At 41.6% G+C, this 20,100-nt stretch overlaps 1 protein-coding gene across 2 annotated transcripts; it reads left to right on the forward strand.

The window, feature by feature from the left end:
• The first annotated feature begins 1,802 nt into the window (after positions 1–1,802).
• On the forward strand, positions 1,803–16,327 carry LOC136632090 (arylacetamide deacetylase-like 4). 2 transcript variants are annotated; one of them, XM_066606708.1, is made up of 4 exons: positions 1,803–2,053; positions 6,418–6,640; positions 9,302–9,365; positions 14,918–16,327. In XM_066606708.1, exons 1-4 carry the CDS (start codon positions 1,877–1,879, stop codon positions 15,672–15,674), a joined length of 1,221 nt encoding a protein of 406 aa, XP_066462805.1. In that variant the 5' UTR covers positions 1,803–1,876; the 3' UTR covers positions 15,675–16,327. The 2 variants fall into 2 exon arrangements, with proteins under 2 accessions (XP_066462805.1, XP_066462806.1); XM_066606709.1 differs by lacking the exon at positions 1,803–2,053 and adding an exon at positions 2,353–3,189.
• The last annotated feature ends 3,773 nt before the right edge of the window (positions 16,328–20,100 follow it).

The raw sequence follows: 20,100 nt of genomic DNA on the forward strand, positions 1-20,100 counted from the left end.
CTGACTGACATTTATCCGAAGAACTAATGTCTTGTTTATTTGGTTTTAGATCTTTATGACAGTCTCTGCGAATACCTAACAAAGAATTCTGGAGCCGTGGTTGTCTCTGTTGGGTAAGATGACATCATTCCTCTAATATTTCCTTATGCTTTAGCCCATTAGTAACTACCAATATGCCTTCTTACAGTGGTTACTAATTGGCTCTATACTGCTCAGAACCATTTTTACCTCTAATATAGGACATGTCGGTGGGTGGTGAACAGCAGCACAGTGTATAATGCTAGTGATTGGATGATCACATCTTTAAGTTCCTTTTTTGGGACTAATAATTGTATAGAAAAAATTTCAATAAAGTTTCAAATGCAAATGATGAATTTGTTACGCTTTTTTAAAGTAGTAAAATGTAAGAAAATCATGTAAATTCAGCATCAGCATAATCGCATGGTATTATTTATTCCACTTGGGGGACACTGTAAAAACAACAATGGCAGAATAACTCTTTTTTTCTTATGTGCAGTATATGCACATAGAGATCAGTTAGATTCTCCTTAGTATATACCCATAGAGGTGAGGTAGATTCTCCTAAGTATATACACACAGAGGTCAGTTATATTCTCCTCAGTATAAACACATAGAAGAGCGTTAGAGTCTCCTCAGTATATATACATAGAGGTGAGGTAGAGTCTCCTCAGTATATACATATAGAGGTAAGGTAGATTCTCCGCAGTATACAAAACATTTCCCTAAGCTTTATGGTTTCTAAGAAAAGGACTATGTCATGTATCGTGGATATTCACGCTTAGCATTGAATATTGAAGTTGCAACCTTTTTATTTTTCCTATTAGGATGTAAAGAATGGTCGTGACAAATTTCAAGTTTGTATGACACCGGGAAGTTACATAACATAGGGGTGCACTTACTTTTGCACTTAACATTAAATAATTCAGTTGTGACTCCTTTACATTTCCTATTTAGGACCTAAAGAATGGTCGCGCCAAATTTCACATTTGTACGACACCGGAAAGTTAGAGAATTAGATTAGATACATTACATAGGGGTGCACTTACTTTTGCAATTAACATTGAATAATCAAGTTTTGACCCCTTTACTTTGCCTATTTAGGACCTAAAGAATGGTCGCGCCAAATTTAACGTTTGTACGACACCGGAAAGTTAGAGAATCAGTGGCAAGTCAGTAAGTTAGTCCGTGAGGGCTTTCACCTTTATATATATAAATATCATGTGTGTATGTTTTTTTTCTGGGGGCTACCACTGTTGGTAGCCATGCAGAGTAGCTGGGTGTCCCATGCTAAGCTTTTGCACCCCGGCCCATGAATCTCCAGCTACACCCCTGGGAATGTGCATTCAGATTAAATGCACAGGTATTATGTGAATGTGCCTTTTTAGTTTTAATGTGATGTCCCAATAAAGCTGCAGATTTTTACAAGTGCCGGAGCTCTCTGTCGGGTTTTTTCTGCACTGGTCCTTAATATTTAGTAACTCTAAAAAGGCAATTATTGTAAAAATAAAAAGCCAAGTGTCATGTGTGATATCACAATACAGTTTACAGAATGTGTGTCAGTTGTTAACACCAATGAGCACAGGACTTAAAAAAATATGTCTGTGTCTTTTCCGAGTTCTCAGGTCACTTAAAAGAAGAGTCGGAGGCTGGAACAGATGGTCTTAACAAGATAAATTATGACTTTTCTTCTAGTTCTCTGTGTCTGAACTTACCCTTACTACTGTATACTACTATAAAGTACTTCTCCTTTAAGCAGGCGTCCCTGTCAGCTCAGTTCACTACATAGTGATTATTACTGAGGGGATCCAGGAAGTACAAGGTCTAAGTGAACTCACAGACAGGAGAAGCTGGAAGAATGCTTGGAGTATTAGCCGTTCCGCTGGGTCTAATAGCCTTTTTTGTTGTGTTTTGTTTGCTGATACTTTTGGGGGTTACTTGGTATAAATCCTCGAAAGCGGAGATCCCACCAGGGATTGCAAATCCGAAATTTCTTTGGAGACTTCATACATTTTTCACTGGCGTATTGATCCTGGTGAGTCCATTCTTTGAAGCATAGGTCAAGAATTTCTTCTTCATGTGGCTATTTGTTCTTTCTGCAGCCTTTGTTACATCACAAATCTTGCAGTACTTGCTAACTAATTTGATCAGGCTCGCACGGCTGTCATTAGTGGTGTGCCATGTGCGAGCATGCAGCAAGTACGCAATGATATGAGTACTTGCTGCATGCTGCCAATCTCCATACACTATCTTGATATGTATGCATGTGCAATATGCACCAAGATAGAACATGCTGCATTTTGTTTTGTGCGCGTATTTCGCACAATTCATGTGAGCGGCAACATGGGAGCTAATGGGAGATTAGTACAGCGTATTACGCGTGCAAAACCTGCGCACATAATACGCTGTGAGCATATGCTTGTCTGAGCCGAGATTTTTTGTTAGCCATACGGTTATATATGTCCCAACAGCATGTGCCTCCTGTGTAGTGGCCCAGTACATCGGGGCCCCTTTCTGTAATGGTGTGTATGCTCAGTCTTGTGTTGCCAGTGTCTTTCATGTTGCAAGATTGGTGTGCATTGCATATTTGCAGCACTGAAAGAGTTAAGTATCTGGTATGTAGATGACTGTCTGGTTTTGTATCGTTTGGTCTGTCAGGTGAGGATGATTGATATATGTTTTGAGTCTGAGAGGGAAAGAGGGAGAGTTCCATTCTGCTACTGTCTAAGGAAGAACTGCAAGGCAACTGTCTGTGGGTACCTTCAACCCACAGACACAGAATGGAGGAGGCCGAGAGGATGGCCTAATTAGTGTGGTACATCTACTCCCCAAAAGTTCTGCAGCGTGTTCCCGTCCGTGAATGTGAATCCGGTTGAGAGAGAAAAAACAGAAATGTTATACCGGGCCAGGACCTACAGATAATTGTGGCTGTGGTTTCTCAGTGAGTCCTCCCTGTCACATAACCTGTCAAGTAGCTGCTGAACTGTACTAGTTTATCAAGTTAAGTAAAACGACCGTCCGTTTCCGGAGGCTGTGTCTTGTGTGTGTGGATTTACCCCATCACCCAGGAATTCCACCACGGAAGCTAAATGGGAAAGGATTTACTCCACTATTCAGGAATCCCCCGCTGTGGAAGAAACGGTGGCGTCATGAGACAAAACAGGACTCAAGGTAATCAATCCCTGGGGTTCCCTTTATTAACCTGCCCTTGGAAGTGTCACCAATTACCCTCCAGGTGGGAGACTGTAGAGCCACCGTGACAAGGCCAAACTCTAACCCACTGTCTCCAAGGCCATGACCCACTCCTCGGTCACTGCACATGCAGTTAGGATGCATATAGATGTCCACGGCAAATGCTGTCTATGGAGCAGGATAAGGAGTTGGTCAGCAGGAAGTTAATTACTCCTTGCTGTTAAGTGGTTAATTGACTAGGTAAGGTAAGTGGCTGCTCCACCAGTCAGTCAGCAAATGTTTTGTTATTTAAACCAGAAGGTGCTGGTTATGCTCTCTGTTTAGGTGGTATTTCTCATGTTCTGCCTAGTATTTGTACAGAGTTTGTTTTTTCCTGATTATCTTTGGTCTGCTGATCTTTACCCTGTGCTGAATTTGTCATCTGCTCCTGGGCACTAGGCCCTGTTCCCTCTTTTCAGCTAGGGCGTTTTCAGGGTTCCTGAGGTCCCTGACGCAGAATCGTCCTTGTCAGGATGAGTACTCTGCTTTTTAGGCAGGTCGTTCACCGTCTGACTAGATTATGGAGAGTTACCTTATTTCCCTTTTTGTGTTACCTTTTGTCACTCTTTTGTTATCCACATTATTGCGGTGTGTACAAGTTGAATACACTGATGGAAATTGAAAGTGCTACACCCAGTAGGAATTGGTGGAATTTCATGAAACATGTTAGATATGTATAGAGTCATACACAGAATAAATGGCCAAAAGAATCAGGCAAAGTTTTTATTATTGCTCGGTAAGAACCTCGTGTGGTACAGAATGTTAGAGCAGCAGAAATGCAGTCCTAAGCTCTCGCTCATGGTTCAGGTAGTGAGCTCAAGGTTGACTCAGCTTTCCATCCTTCCGAGGTCGGTAAAATACCAGCTTGACTGGGGAAGGCAATGGCAAACCACCCCGCAAAAACAGTCTGCCATGAAATTGTCACAATGTGATTTCACCTGAGGACGCAGTCATGACTCGGTGCTTGCACCAGGGGACTTTACCTTTACCTTACAGGCTTTAGTAAAAAGTGTGACTACCATAAGCACTTATACATGCTATGATTGAATCAAAAAGATATGGGGTATGTCTCTCCATGTCTGCATGACTTGTGCAGTCACTTGTTGTCCAGTTTGGTTGGCCATGTGACATAATGTGTCTACATATGGTGTCCCATAGTACTGTATTACTGGGGATAATACTGGGGACAATGTGGGCCAATTCATGGCCATGACACCTTGCAAGACATGTTTTGTGATGGCTGCAGTATGTGGACAGGCATTACTCTGTTGGAAAATTCCATTTTCAATGGTGGTCATGAAAGATATTACAACAAGGTGTACCACTCTTTCCACATATTGGCAGGCAGTCATTGCACCTTCAATAACCACCAACACAGTCCTACTATCATAGCTGATTGCCTCACAAACCATGACTCCAGGGGTTTGACCTGTGTGGTGCTGAAAATCACAGAAGGGTGGGCCCTTTCTCCAAAATGCTTGGATACGTTGCCCAAGCAAACACAGCTGTTTTCCATTCATGTGTCCAGCTGTGTCTAGCAGTAGACCACATTAGTCTAGTCATGGGGGTCCAAGAATGCAACCCGGTTTACAATTATTTGTTGGGTCACTCTGACTCCAACCACTGCTCTGATCTATACTTCAGTCACTCATCTATCAGCGACTGCCATCCAAACAATTTGTCGTCCTTCACGTAGTGTTGTCCTTCTGCATGGACCTATACCAGGTCTGTGAGCAGTAGAGCCTTCCTGTGTCCACGGTGTAATCATTGTCTGTACTGATATTGCACTATGGAAAGTCCTTGAGAGATTTCATGATATGATGCTCCCATTTTCAATGCCAATTATCCAACCTCTCTCAGAGTCAGACATTTGCGTGTAAGGTGTTCAAATTCTACAATTTGGCATACATGGTCACCGACAATCTGTGGATAAAAAGGTAGGTAAGGTAAAGTCCCCTGGTGCAAGCACCGAGTCATGTGTGACATCACATTGTGACATTTTCTTGGTGGACTGTTTTTGCTGGGTGGTTTGCCATTACCTTCCCCAGTCATCTTTTACCTGCCAGCTAGCTGGGTACTCATTTTACCAACCTCTGAAGGATGGACGGCTGAGTTAACCTTGAGCCAGCTACCTGAACTACATGGGGATTGAAACCGCAACCTTCAGGTCGTGAGTGAGAGCTTAGGACTGCATTTCTGCGACCTTAAACACACAAGGCTCTTGACAAAAAGCATTTTTCACAACAAGGCTCCATGATTTCCATACTAATTCACGCACTTCATCCAATTTTTAATTATGCAATGCCCTTCATATAGAGAGACTTTGATCCAAGTTTCATAAATTTTCTGCAGCTCTGCCTGGATGTAACACTTTCAATTTCCAACAATGTGTATATATTAACTTCCTGGTCGGATGTAACGGGTATTTTTTTGGTAGTGCTAAAATAAAAAGCTATATAAATTTGGTATCACTGTAACTGTACTTACCCACAGAATTAGGATAATACATCATTTTTTACTGCACCATGAAGGCCCCCAAAACTGGTGCAATTGCATTTGATATCCCATTTCGACCCACTTAGAAATTTTCAAAAGTCTTCTAATACATTATAAGGTATGCTAGATGGTACTATTGCAAAATACAACTCCAGCAAGAAACAAGCCCTTATGTATCTATGTCAGCAGAAAAATAAAAATGTTATGATTTTTTTTAAAGTGGTAATGCCAGAACTGCAGAATGTGACTTGGACAGAGGCGCATCAATGACCATTGGTCATGAAAGGGTTACACATAACAGCATCGCTATTGGCCCAGTAAAAGAATGGAAGCCAAACGGAAACATTTTCGTTTTATCTTTCTATCATTGATTTCAATGGGAAAAAAAGGATTCATTTAAATTCAGTTTAACTTCAGTTTCTTCTGTCCCAAAAACGGAACAGAGAAATGGAAAACCCTAATGGAACCCAAACACACGTGTGAAAGGGACCACCTTACCACGCTATTACTAAGGCAAAATCATATTGGCGTTTTTATATGTTTTTTGCTGCATTTTGTGTTTGTTTTGTTGTATGTTGGCTCCTCATCAAAATTATGTTGGCAGACCTGCAGTAGGAACAGTCATAAAAAGTGAATATCTATTACATTTTTTCTTCTTCACTCAAACTCTAGGGGAAAGCGCTTGAGAAATCTAGAATATTAAACAGTTCAGGGCTTATGACTTTTCTATCTAAAATACTCACGCCCAAGCTAAAGGACGACCCAGAGATCTTCAAGAAAGACTTACAATTTGATGGAGTGCCGGTGAGAGTCTACCAGCCCCGATCTCCTTCTGTTGGTGGCAGAAAAGGAGTCATGTTCTTTCATGGAGGAGGATTCGCATATGGAAGTATTGGTAAGCAAGTAAAACCCTGAGGCTCAAATACTGATCCATACAAGGAACATCTTTCCCCAACAAGTACCAGGATAAGAAGAGACATTGAGCTCAAGACATATTAGATTGTTGGACAATGCCACTGAAATTGTCAGGTTTGAATGATACAGAGGCATACATTGCCCATTGGACCCCATTGTAAAACATTTTTACATGTACAATTTTTTTTACTGTATGTCTCTAGTGAATGTGGCCCTATAGTTTAGCACACCATATGCATTGGGAATTGTACTGCCAAAGCAGTGTCTGAGGAGAGGGCCCACAGCTGAGGAGATGGCGGGGTAGATAAGGGCCTTGTCACGGGGCTCTACAATCTCCGCCCCTGGGTTAGCTCGGGACTAGACCACGTTACTGACAGGAGGAGATCACAGAGGATGTAACCGGAAGTTACCTATAGTATTTTTGTCACACGTGAGGCCACCGTTCCATCCTCTGCGGTGAACTCCAACATCTCAAACAAAATAGTCAACACACAAGGAAAATGTTCCAGAAAAACGTTTACTTCAACTTTAGTACAATCCATCTTGTAACAGCAAATTGGCTTAAAAAGAACATTTGGAGGGTGGTGAGACAGGGAGGCTTCTTGGCGTAATCCAGACTATCGACAGTCCCAGTTATCTGTACAATCCTGCTGCTGGCAACTCTCTCTCTCCAACTTTCTACCGGTCATCACTCACTCCTCCATTGTCCTTCTCCTTCTATCACCCTCAGTGTAGATAGTGGCACCGCAACATCCTGGGTGGTGTAGACCCAGGCCAAGCTGTGGAATATCTCTCAGCCTCTTCCATTATAGACCGCACAGACCATACAGTGTCTGTGTGGCTCACTCCAGCTCACTTCTGCATCCACCTTGCAAACACATATACATAGCATGATCACATGACTTACAACATGATACATTTCTCAGACATAACCCAGACATTAACCCATTCAGTGCTGCACAGGTGCAATACGTATCAAATACATACAACATAGACACAAAGACACATATTTAACATTATAGAGGGGCCCCATTGACCCTGGGCCACTATACAGCAAATGCTGAACAATGTATTAATAACCAAGTGTGAATACATGACTGTTGTCGACATAGCTGTGTAAGAGCTCGTATTTTATAGGACATCCTGTACTTTCTATTGGCACCATTTTGGAGTACATACAACTTTTTAATCGCTTTTTATAAAAAAATTTTCTTGTAGACGAGGTGACCAAAATGTATGTTCCCAAAAAATACACCCAAACTGAGAAAACTCCACTACAAAAACATGTACTGTTTGTAGTGCATTTTATAATACTCTATTGACCTAAAGCTAACATCTTAACACAAGCACAATATGAGGTAGTGAATCCCGCCCCTGCATCGCGCTCACCATCCGTGGGAAATCCCCGTGGATGCAAGGCGTCTTCATGACAAACAGCCTTGCATAACTTGAGGGATACAGGGATCCTTTGGCTTGGCTGTCACAGCCGAGGCAGAGGATCGTGAAGTTTCTCCCATTGCTTTGAATTGGGGTTGGCGATGCTGCCACCAGCCCCGTTGAACAATGAGACATAGCTAAAGGCTCATGGGCCCCTCTGCAAAAGTTTATCTTGGGGCTCTGCAACTTCTCTTAACCTCTAATGCAGAGGCGTAACTTGAAGCTCCTGGGCCCCAATGCAAACGCTGTAACAGGGACCCCAACTATACGGCTTTATTCATAGTACTGGGCTCTCTATATGGAAGAGAGGCCTTATGAGCCCCCTAAGGCTCCTGGGCCTGGGTGCAACCGTATCCCCTATAGTTACGCCAGTGCTTATGTGTATAACCCATTCAAAAGAATGAGGTTCATATTTGTGCAAGATTTGAGTCTCACAACGCACGAATCTCGCACGATTTTATCGCCCATCTGTAGCCGGCCTTAGGATGGTTTACATGCTATAAATGACTACATGAGCTAAATAAATTTAGTAGCATCCAGTAATAATCTCTGCATATACAGTATTGTGCAAAAGTTTTAGGCAGGTGTAGAAACAATGCTGCAAAGCAAGAATCTTTTCAAAAATAGAAGCATTAATAGTTTATGTTTATGAATTAACAAAATACAAAGTGAATGAACAAATGAGAAATGTAAATCACATCAATATTCGGTGTGACCCCCCTTTGTGTTCAAGACAGCACAACATCTATTCTTCTAGGTACACTTGCACACAGTTTTTGAAGGAACACGCAAGGGAAATTGTTGCAAACATCTTGGAGAACTAAGCGCAGATCTTCTGTGGATGTAGCTTCCTCAAATCCTTCTGTCTTTCCATGTAATCCCAGACAGACTGGATGATGATGAGATCAGGGCTTTGTGGGCCATATCATCACTTCCAGGACTCCTTGTTTTTCTTTAAGCTGAAGATAGTCCTTAATGACATTGGCTGGATGTTTGGGGTCGTTGTCCTACAGCAGAATAAATTTGGATTCAGATGCCTTCTGTTTTTGAAATACATTTTTTTTCCACACCTGCCTAAAACGTTTACACAGTACTGTAGATGTAATGGGTCACTTTTTTTTACATGTGCCCTAATTTAGGAACATTCTTTTTACACTGGCAGACATTGATCTGCAGAACTAATGTCTTGTTTATTTGGTTTTAGACTATTATGACAGTCTCTGCGTACACCTAGCAAAGAATTCGGAAGCTGTGGTTGTCTCTGTTGGGTAAGGTGGCATTTACTAACATTTACTTATATATTAACTGCCCATATGCCTGTTTATGGCGGTCACTAACATGCTCAGAGGGGCATTCTGTGGTCCTGGTCATTTAACCCACTCAAACACTGTGGATATACTGTAACATAGTATGCTAGGCTGAAAAAAGACAAATGTTCATCCAGTTCAGCCTGTTTCCACCCTCCATGTTGATTCAGAGGAAGGCAAAAAAAAAACCCTATGAGGCAGAAGCCAATTTACCCCACCCTGGGGGAAAAAAATCCTTCCTGACTCAATGATGGCAGTCAGAATAATTCCTGGATCAACACTCTTCAGAGAAGGTTCCCTCCTGACTCCAAATTCGGCAGTCGGAAGATCCCCTGATCAGCAACCCTTCAGACTATTTAATGTCTATATCCTATAATGTCATAGCCCTCTAGAAAGTTATGTCTTGTCCCCTCTTAAACTCCTCTATGGATTTTGCCATCACCACATCCTCAGACAAAGAGTTCCACAGTCATACTGCTCTTACAGTAAAGAATCACCTTCTATTTTGGTGATGAAACCTTAGTTCTTATAGACGTAGAGGGCGCTCGCTTGTTACCGTCGCACTCCTGGGTATAAACGGATCATGGAAGAGATTGTATTGTCCCCTAATGTACTTATACATAGGTTTATGTATTTGGTCGCTCATTAATCATCTGTTATCTAGGGTGAATAATCCCAATTTTGATGCCTTTCTGGGTATTCCAGTCCTTTCATTCCGTTTATTAATTTAGTCGCCCTTCTTTGAACCCCTTCAAGCACATCTTGCCTGAGCCCCGGTGTCCAGAACTGTTCACAGTATTCCATGTAAGGCCTGACAAGTGCCTTATATAATGGAAGGATAATGTTCTCGGTTCTCGCCCCTATACCTCTTTTAATGCACTCCAAAACTTTATTTGCTTTTGCAGCAGCTGACTGGCATTGATTGCTCCAGTTAAGTCCACCGTCCACTAGTACCCTCAGGTCTTTTTCCATATCACTTTTCCCTAGCAGTACCCCATTTAGTGCATATTGGTGACATCCATTTCTCCTGCCCATGTGCATAACCTTACATTTATCAACATTGAACTTCATTTTCCATTTTTCTCTTCAAGCCCCCAACTTATCCAGGTCCATTTGCAGCCGTACATTGTCCTCCGTTGTATGAAGTACAGAGAACTGAAATCACAGAGTAGCTGAATGGGAGTATAAGTATTGAAATATGTCACTGAACCCCCCCCCCCCGAAAATATAACTTTTATTATAACTGTCTAAAGTATCAAATAATGACTAACTGTGACTTCATACCCAAGACGACTGGAGGCTGTAATCACTACCAAAGGTGCTTCAACTAAGTACTGAATACAAGTTCTGAATACTTATGTCAATGCAAACAGTTTATGTGAAAAAAAAAACTACAAAGATTTCTAACGCAGTTTTAACTTTGTAATGATGGGATATTGAGTACAGAATCATGGGGAAAACCTTTTTTTTAAAATTTGCACAAGTCTACAACATTACAAAATGTAAAAATGTGCAAGGGTCTGAAGACATTTTGGACCCAGTGTAGTTCTAAATAATATTCAGATACCAGCTATACAGTGATAGTGATTACAGTGCAGTTATATCCAGCAATCACAGGTGGTGTCGTCTCTGACTAGTGGTGTACTCTTTCCTTTTTCTTCTGTATCCGGGCCCAGACTACCTTGATGATTTCTCCTGGCTACAATTTGTTTCTGCAGAATTCATCACACAGACATCTTCCACTTTTTGCTTTTCATCACCCTCCCTACATTTTCAATAACTCTACAAAATCCATAGTGCCCCATATAGCAATTATACACCACGCAGTTAATACTATCCACACAGTAAGGCCTCGGTCACACAGGCGTTTTTTCCCGCGATTTGCGGATCGCATAATGGATACGCATCCGCAAATCGCGTGACCGGGGCCGACGATTTCACTGAAAAAGCTGCACCTAGCAGCGTTTTCAGTGAAACCGCCCCACACTGCCGGCTATCCTCTGCCACAGCTGTGCCACAGCTGTGGCAGAGGAGAACGATGTTCGCCCATTGAATTCAATGGAGCCGGCAGTACAGCCGGCTCCATTGAAAGCAATGGGCTGCCGGCGAGCGCGAGATGAATTTTCGGGAAGGGCTTAAAAATATAAGCCCTTCCCTGAAAATCATCCTAAAATGTGTAAAAATAATAAAAAAAATGTATACTCACCTTTTCCCAGCAGCCGGAGTTCAGCCGCGGCCGGCCGGCAGTTCTCCTGAACTGCTCTGTGTAGTATTCAGCAGCTGGGGATTTAAAATCCCTGCCTGCTGAATGAGCTGCCTCTGATTGGTCACAGCCCTCACCAATCAGAGGCAGCTCTCACTCACCCATTCATGAATTCATGAATGGGTGAGTGAGTGCTGCCTCTGATTGGCTGAGCGCAGGGACCAATCAGAGGCAGCTCTCAGCTATTGAATGACATTATAATGCTCTTTTTCTGCCCCAGAGGTAATAGTGTTACCTTTTCTGCCCTCATAATTATTAATGCCCCCTTTCTGCCTCCATTTGGAATAATATTCCTTTTCTGTTCTCATCATTATTAATGGCTCTTTTCTGCCTCCATGCTGCCTTTTCTGGTCACATTATTAACTCTTTGCAATCCAATTTTGGATTCAGGGTTTCCTAGAGCGCTTTTTTTCCTGCCATTATACAATATCACCATCAGTTGGCTAGAGCCAGTGCTGCAGTATGTGACATTGCGGAGAGGCCCCGACAACAGAGTGGCCAGTAATATACAGTAAGAATACCCTGCCGGACGTCTTCCGACATCGGAGCTGTACAGGCTTCAATCAGAATGTTGGAAGACTTCAGAAAGTGGATTGGAAAAGGTTAATGCCCTTTTTTGCCCCCTAAGTAATAATGCAACCTTTCTACCCCTACAGTTAATAATACTGCCTTTTCTGCCTCTTAGGAAATGTTGCCTTTTCTGCCCCAATGAATAACAATTCATTTTTTCTGTCCCCATAAATATTAATACCTCCTTTCTGCCTCTAATTAATAATGCCACCTTTTCTACCCGCATGACTAATCATCTGCCTTTTACTGGCCTTATAATTAATAATGCCCTTTTCTGCCTCTATTTGTAATGTAAAACAAAAAAACTACATACTCACCTGTGCTGCTCCTCACACTGCTCCTTGTTACTACTTCCAGGTATTGAGTAGGTTCCAAACATGTGACAAGCAATGGCCAATTGCTGGTCTCAGAGACTGCGGGCAGAGATAGGACCAGAGGCGTAACTTGAAGCTCCTTGGTCCCAATGCAAAACCTGTAACAGGGCCCCCAACTATAATGCTTTACTCATAGTACTGGGCTCCCTATATGGAGAAGAGAGGCCTTATGGGCCCCCTAAGGCTCCTGGGCCCGGGTGCAACCGCATCCCCTGCATCCTCTATAGTTACGCCCCTGGGTAGGACAGTTTCGGTCACGTGGCCAGCATGTATTCACTACCCAGGAGTAAAGAGCAGTCCAGAGCAGCTGGGGAAGCAATAAGCAGGAAACAGGACTAATGGCTTTTTCACTGATTCTGCTGAACCACAGAAAAACAGTACTGGTGATAAGTCTATAATACCGTTCAACTGTATCCATATCTTTAGGATGCAGATACAGTTAAAAGCAGTGCCGGCAGCAGTGGGCTCAGTGCAAGTGCAGTTATGGTTAAAATGACCCAGCATGGCCTGATGGGGAGAATTATTTAACCCCTTAGTGACAGCCCTATCGTAAAACTACGTCCTGCTGCTGTAGGACGTGTATGGAGGGAGGTAGCGGCGCTATCTCGCTCCATACAGCGCGGGCATCAGCTGTTTATTACAGCTGACACCCGCGGGCAATAGCTGCGCTATTGACACCCGCGGGCTAATAGCTGCTACCCTTTAAATGCCGCTGTCAATTCTGACAGCGGCATTTAAATCCCCCGAACGCTGTTCAGGGGTCCCGCACGGCCCTCCCGCGGTGAGATCGGGGGAGCCGTGCAGGTGTCATGGCAGCCGGGGGCCTAATGAATGGCCCCAGGGCTGCCTTAGCAGACTGCCTATCAAGCTATCCACACAGGGTGGCTTGAAAGACTGCCTGTAAAAAAGCAGTATGACGTAATGCTATAGCATTACGTCATACTGCAGGAGCGATCAAAGCATCGCATGTTAAAGTCCCCCAGTGGGACTTCAAAGTAATGTAAAGAAAATAATCAATAAAGTTTTTTTAATTGTTAAAAAAAAAAAAGTTATCAAAGTTTAAATCACCCCCCTTTTGCCATATCAATTATTAAAAAATCTAAATCATAAAATAAAAATATGTATTTGGTATCGCCGCGTCCGTAAAAGTCCAATCTATCAAAGTAGTGCATTATTTTTCCCGCACGGTGAACGTCGTCTGAAAAAAAAAAAAAAGAACGCCAGAAATACACTTTTTTAGTTACCCTGTCTCCCAGAAAAAACGCAATAAAAAGCGATCAAAAAGTCGTATGTATTCCACATTGATACTTTCGGAAACTTCAGGACATCCCGCAAAAAATGAGTCTTTGCTCAACTACGTCGACGGAAAAATACAAAAGTTATTGCGCGCACAAAATGACCACAGAAAATAATTGAAAAAAATTAAATATCTTTAAAAAAAAAATAAAAGTACTACAGCAAAAAAAATACTATGCAAGTTTGGTATCGTAGCAATCATACTGACCCATAGAATAAAAATATCAGGTTGTTTTTGTTGCAATTTGTGTGCTGTAGAAACATGACGCACCGAAAGATGGTGGAATGTCGTTTTTTTTCCATTTCTCTCCGCTAAGAATTTTTTAAAAGTTTTTCAGTAAATTATATGGTACAATAAATAGTGCCATTGAAAAATACAACTCATCCCGCAAAAAACAAGCCCTCATACAGCGACGTCGATGGATAAATAAAGGAGCTACGATTTTTTAAAAGGGAGTAGGAAAAAACAAAAATGGAAAAAAGCAAAAAAGCTCCGTTACTAAGGGGTTAAAAGCAAAAGGTGCATGAGATGCCCATAGACCCTTTAGCATTTACACATACACTTCTGGAAAATGAAGGCGGCTACCTGATTGGTTGCCAGAGTAAACCCCATCCACATTTTTTTACTTATCCCTTAAAATAATATGAATTAAGATGCTGTCTGCTTCAGGCAATTCCTGTTCATGTACATTATGAGAGCATTTTGAGATAATAGAGAGGGTCCCACTTTTATTAGCTAGGGCAGAGAGCAGATACAAAAAAAAATATCTCTCCTTTGAGGAATCTAGCTCCACTGTGGCTCATTGATTCTACTGGGAAGGATGTACCACTGCAGGAGTAAGTATAGTCTTCTAATTAATGCAATTCATGAAGACCTTATGCAAAGTGCCTGCAAACTGGTGGAACTGGGTGTAAGTGGTAAACTAAGCATATCCTGTATTATCCAGTTATTGACCTGGTTTCACATATCATCAAAGGTCTAATAACAAATTTTTGATAATTAATTTTAGGTACCGCCTGGCTCCAGAGCACCGATGCCCCGCCGCATTTGATGACTGCCTCAAGGCTACAGTTCACTTTCTGAAGACGGCACAAGAACATGGAGTCGATCCTTCTTCTGTTATAATTTGTGGAGACAGTGCTGGGGGCAATCTCACAGCTGGGGTCTGTCAATGCCTTGTGGGTATAGCAGATATTCCAAAGCCTCTTGCCCAAGTAATGATATATCCCTTACTCCAGATGGCTGACTTCAATACACCGTCATACCAACAAAACAAGATGGTCCCTTTAGTATTCCAAGATGATGTAATAAATATAGTACTGATATATATCGGTGCTGATCTCTCGTTATCAAAGGAAATTCTTAAGGGCAGCCATGTTTGTCCTGAAATAAGAGAGAAATTAAGCAAGTGGTGGAGTTCTGAAGAGTTTCAGGTCAAAGACTACAAACTGCACATCATGGCGCCCTTTAATAAAGGTGTTTATGAGAAGGTTAAGAAATCTCTTGAGCTTGCATGTTCTCCATTGTTCTCCGATGACGCTGTGATCCGGCAACTACCAAAGGCCTACATACTAACATGTGAGTTTGATGTTCTCCGTGATGATGGAATACTCTACAAGAAATGTCTGGAGGACAATGGAGTCCCGGTCACATGGTTTCATGTAAAAGATGGCTTCCATGGAATTGCCAACTACTTCGATCAGCCTGAGGTGGTGTCAGCAAAGCTGGCTGTAGATAATGTTATTACATATATTAAAAATCTTTGAGACTTTGTAGGATTAAAAAGTTGTAACATTTAATAAAGGAGTGGAACCACTAGTGCAACGCCTTTTCAAACACCCTACTGAGACCTTGTAGGGTAGTTTTTTAGATTTTGAGATAACGCAGGATCCAACATGTTCTGTGTGTTACAGGGGATTTTAGCCTTTTTGCTATTATGACTGCTATAAAGATGAAACATTTATTACAGAAGTGGTTTCAGTATGACAACCCCTGTGCGAAAGCCCTCTTAGGGCCATCAAAGAGGGTTGTTTCTATGAGTCAGAGGAGATATAGCATCATTGGTGTGCCGGCCAGCCATGTATTTCAGGGAATACTTATGGTTGTGCATATCGTCCGATTATGGAGGCATAGATAATTTTCTTTCTCTTAAATTGTTTAAAATTTGTCTGATATTGGCATGTCGGATGCCACATTATTGGGATACTAATTGACATAACAAGACTCATCTTTAATTTCTCTAATGATACCTATCTATCTATTAGAGAAATTAGAAATGCATAGCCTTTTAATACAACAGTATGTTATATCAATATACGCATATTTACAGAATTACTACAAATGATCTTTCTGATGTGAAATACTCATAATTCATGTTTAATTTTCAAAAAATTGCTAATAAATTTATTGTGACTGTTCATTTTTTTATGTTTCTGTTGAGTAATTCTAACGAACCCCAAACCGCTTACCCATCCAAAATAAATAAGAGCTGGAAAATGTGCGGGTAGCAAGGAAATTGGACCTTCATGTATAGTCACAGAAAATCCTCCAGAGGTGAAGGTAAGGTGCTGCGGGTGAAGCGCCGGGCCAGATCCAAGGTAAATCCAACACAGAAGCAAAGCTCTAGTATATATAAAAATCTTCAGCTTTATCGTATTAAAACAAAATGGAATGCTCATTCCAATTAAACCTGCATGTGAATGCACATTCCCTTTTGTTTTAACATGATTTTCTAATATAGCTTTGTCTCCCTGCAGAAGACGGGTGGGAGGGATGGTAGGGGGCTACCAGAAGCTTCTAAGCACTGAAGGAGTGTGTTATAAAAATGAGAGAACTGCACCTACGAGAAAGTGACATAGCAATTTTTAGAGAGGCTGTGATGCAGCAGATGAAGGGTAGAGCAGAGCAAAGTCTAGTCAGTTGAAGTGGCAGAGGCCACATTAGAGGGGCAGAGACTAGAGTGGCTATATCCCCATGCTTGGGATTGTAGATAGGTGTAATAATTTGTGCAGCACTCATAAGGAAAACAAGTTACAAAAAAAAGAGAAGGCCTTATTTTAAAGAAAAGTCTCATTGTCCTCGAGACCCCCCTAGTACGAATAGGCAGCCAGTCGAAGGTATATTCAATGTTCTTTAAGAAATCCAAAAGCATTTGAATACAAGATGAACATGCAGGTATACCAGGAGAGGGTGAATGCGACATGTTTTGAGGTACCTGAGACCCCTTTCCCAAGCATAATATTGTCAAGAAACAAACACCTACTTACATAGTAGTGCAGTTATTATCCCACCCGGAGTGGTGCCCATTCTTAGTGACTCCTCCTGGGGCGGGCGTCTCTAAGTGACGTCACATGGCGCCCAGTGAATGATGCTGCGCTCCACATGTGTTCCAAAGAGCATCAATTGGCATCCATTGGAGCATCATTGCGTCTCAAATGCGTCCCAAAGGTCGTGGGAAGTCGTATGGACACTTTTATTACTGGAATGACAACTAATGCACTCAAAAAAGGCAAAGATAATGCTTTCTTTAAAACAGCTTTTATTACCCAGTATAATACTCAACCTGCTGCTCTAAAGTTCATTTTGAAGAAACATTGGGGCATTCTTAGGGGAGATCCTTTCCTCAGTATCAATATTCCCCAAAATATTTTATCTCCCTCATGTCCGCATTCTTCCTCATCAACCAACGTGAATGCCCTCCCTAGTGGTCCAAGTGGATCCTATAGATGTGGATCCAAGATATATAAGTGCTGCCAAATGATTCTGCATGGGGAATAAAAGAGGGACCGACTATCCCAGGTCACCCCTCTATTAGACTTTAGGACTCTTTAAACTGTGGTACTTCATATGTGATTGATCTAATTGAGCGCCCCGCCATCTTTGATATATAGGCAAGGCCGCCAATACCTTACGAAAGCAGGATGAACAAACATCACTTCAATATTTTGAAGGGTCATCTCAAATGCAGTGCTTCTCAACACTTTCATATTAAAGGGGTTGTCCCGCGGCGAAATCGAAAAAATTTTTTTCCACTTACCCCCGCATTCTGCCCTGTTAAAAAGAAAGCATTGGTTAGTTTTTAAAAATAGCATTTTGCTTACCTGCATCAGCGTTCTACAGCTTCTTCTTTTCTTCTTTTAAAGATGGCGCCGCTGGTCTTCTCCCAAGGTGCACCGTGGATTTTCTTCTCCTTCCTTGCGTTCCACTGCCGATACAGCCACCTAATTGGCTGATCGGCACCACGTGACGGAGGCGGAGCTACGATGACGACGCGCAGACCAGCTCTCCGGCGCAAGCGGCCCCATTCACCAGGCAGAAGCACGGACTGCGCAAGCGCGTTTAAAAACGCCAGAAGACACCGAAATTAGACGGAGCCATGGAGACGGGGACGCCAGCAACGGAGCAGGTAAGTGTATAACTTCTGTATGGCTCATATTTAATGCACGATGTATATTACAAAGTGCATTAATATGGCCGTACAGAAGTGTATAACCCCACTTGCTTTCGCGAGACAACCCCTTTAAGCACATTACATTAAAAGTACCTCCTGTGGAAAAAGTGGGATCTGGTAATTCCTCCAGACTCAGAGAGAAAGAAATGTATTGGATTTTACGCTTAAACTGTCTTGTTCCAAATGGCTTCAACAAGGTTTTGGAAGAGATCTAGGTTATCATCCATTATCTCATTAGCCTTCCTTTATCTATATTTTCCACTTTAATTACACCCTCCGTCCATTTTGACTTTTTTACACTTCAGTTTTTTAAACCTTTTCTGCATTTACTAATATCATGGTCCCTGTTCCTTTTCCTCGTTTTTTAATAATTTACCTATATTTATTTAGATTTGTACTTTTATGCATAAACTGTCCATAAATATTTTAGTATTAGTCTTAAACCGTATAAAGCTAATTATTTTGTATAATAATTTAGTTTTTGGTCTTTTTATATAGTCTTAGAAATATTATAGTAATTGCCTTAAAAGGCTATTTAATTTTAATTTTGACCAGATGTAAATGTATATATCCATTTTAATTTTATAATACTAATATGGGATGTTTTTAAAACTCTGCTTCACATAAATTTTTCATTTATTCTAAATATTTCAAGAAAAATGGCTGTCTATAGGAGCAGAAGTATCAGTATTTAATATATGCATGCCTTTGTAGTTTGTATTGATCCTTTTTCATTATCCTTCATTGTTCTTTATTGTTTTTATAATCTCTCACAATAATATATATGTCTAGTCTTTTCATCAATATCCATATTTATTTTTGTATGTCAATTTTTGTATGTAATTATGTCTTTTAGCCCAAACTTTTTTCTAGATGAACACGCCATTTTTGATGAGAGCATATTAACTCTTTTAGAGCATAATGCTTGTTAAGACAAATGGCCACCACACTTGATTTTAGGGGAGTTTTTGTAGTAAAAGTGTCCATAGGCCTTCCCATGTCCTTCGGGATGCATTTGACACACAATGATGCTCCGTGGATGCCAACTGACGTCCTTTGGAACACACGTGGAGCGCAGCGTCGCTCCTATCATAGAATCATAGAATGATGGAGTTGTAAGGGACCTCCAGGGACATCGGGTCCAAACCCCCTGCTTCAGTGAAGGATTCACTAAATCATCCCAGACAGATATTTGTCCAGCCTTTGTTTGAACACTTCCATTGAAGGGGGCGCTGTGTGACGTCACTCTGGTGCGCCCGCCCTGGGAGGCGTCACTAAAAAGGGGTCATAGCTACCCCTCTCTTGGTATACCCACATGTTCATTTTGTATTCACCTGCCTTTTGGATTTATTAAAGAGCATTGAATATACCTTTGGCTGGCTACCTATTCCCAATAGGGGGTCTCAAGAACAATGAGACCTACCTTCTAAGTAAGTCCCTCTCTTTTGTTTTGTAACTTGTTTTCCTTATGAGCACTGGCCAAATTTTTACACCCACCTGCTTTACTTCCTGGATTTCCATTGCGATATCTGGTGATGTTCCGGACGCTCTCCAAATCTGGAGGATGTATTGTAATACGTAAGAATCAAGCTTATCAATCCCCTCCTGGGACCTTCTTAGGTGTTGTGGCCAACCTGAAATTCATTTTAGGTTTGGCCGCTAACACCAGGTAAGTCCCATATTATATATATACCTCTCCAATTTTATTACTGTTACTTCACGGTCTCCAAAGCGCGGTCCCT

The sequence above is a fragment of the Eleutherodactylus coqui genome, chromosome 6 (assembly GCF_035609145.1).
Source record: "Eleutherodactylus coqui strain aEleCoq1 chromosome 6, aEleCoq1.hap1, whole genome shotgun sequence".
NCBI classification, from domain to species: Eukaryota; Metazoa; Chordata; class Amphibia; order Anura; family Eleutherodactylidae; genus Eleutherodactylus; species Eleutherodactylus coqui.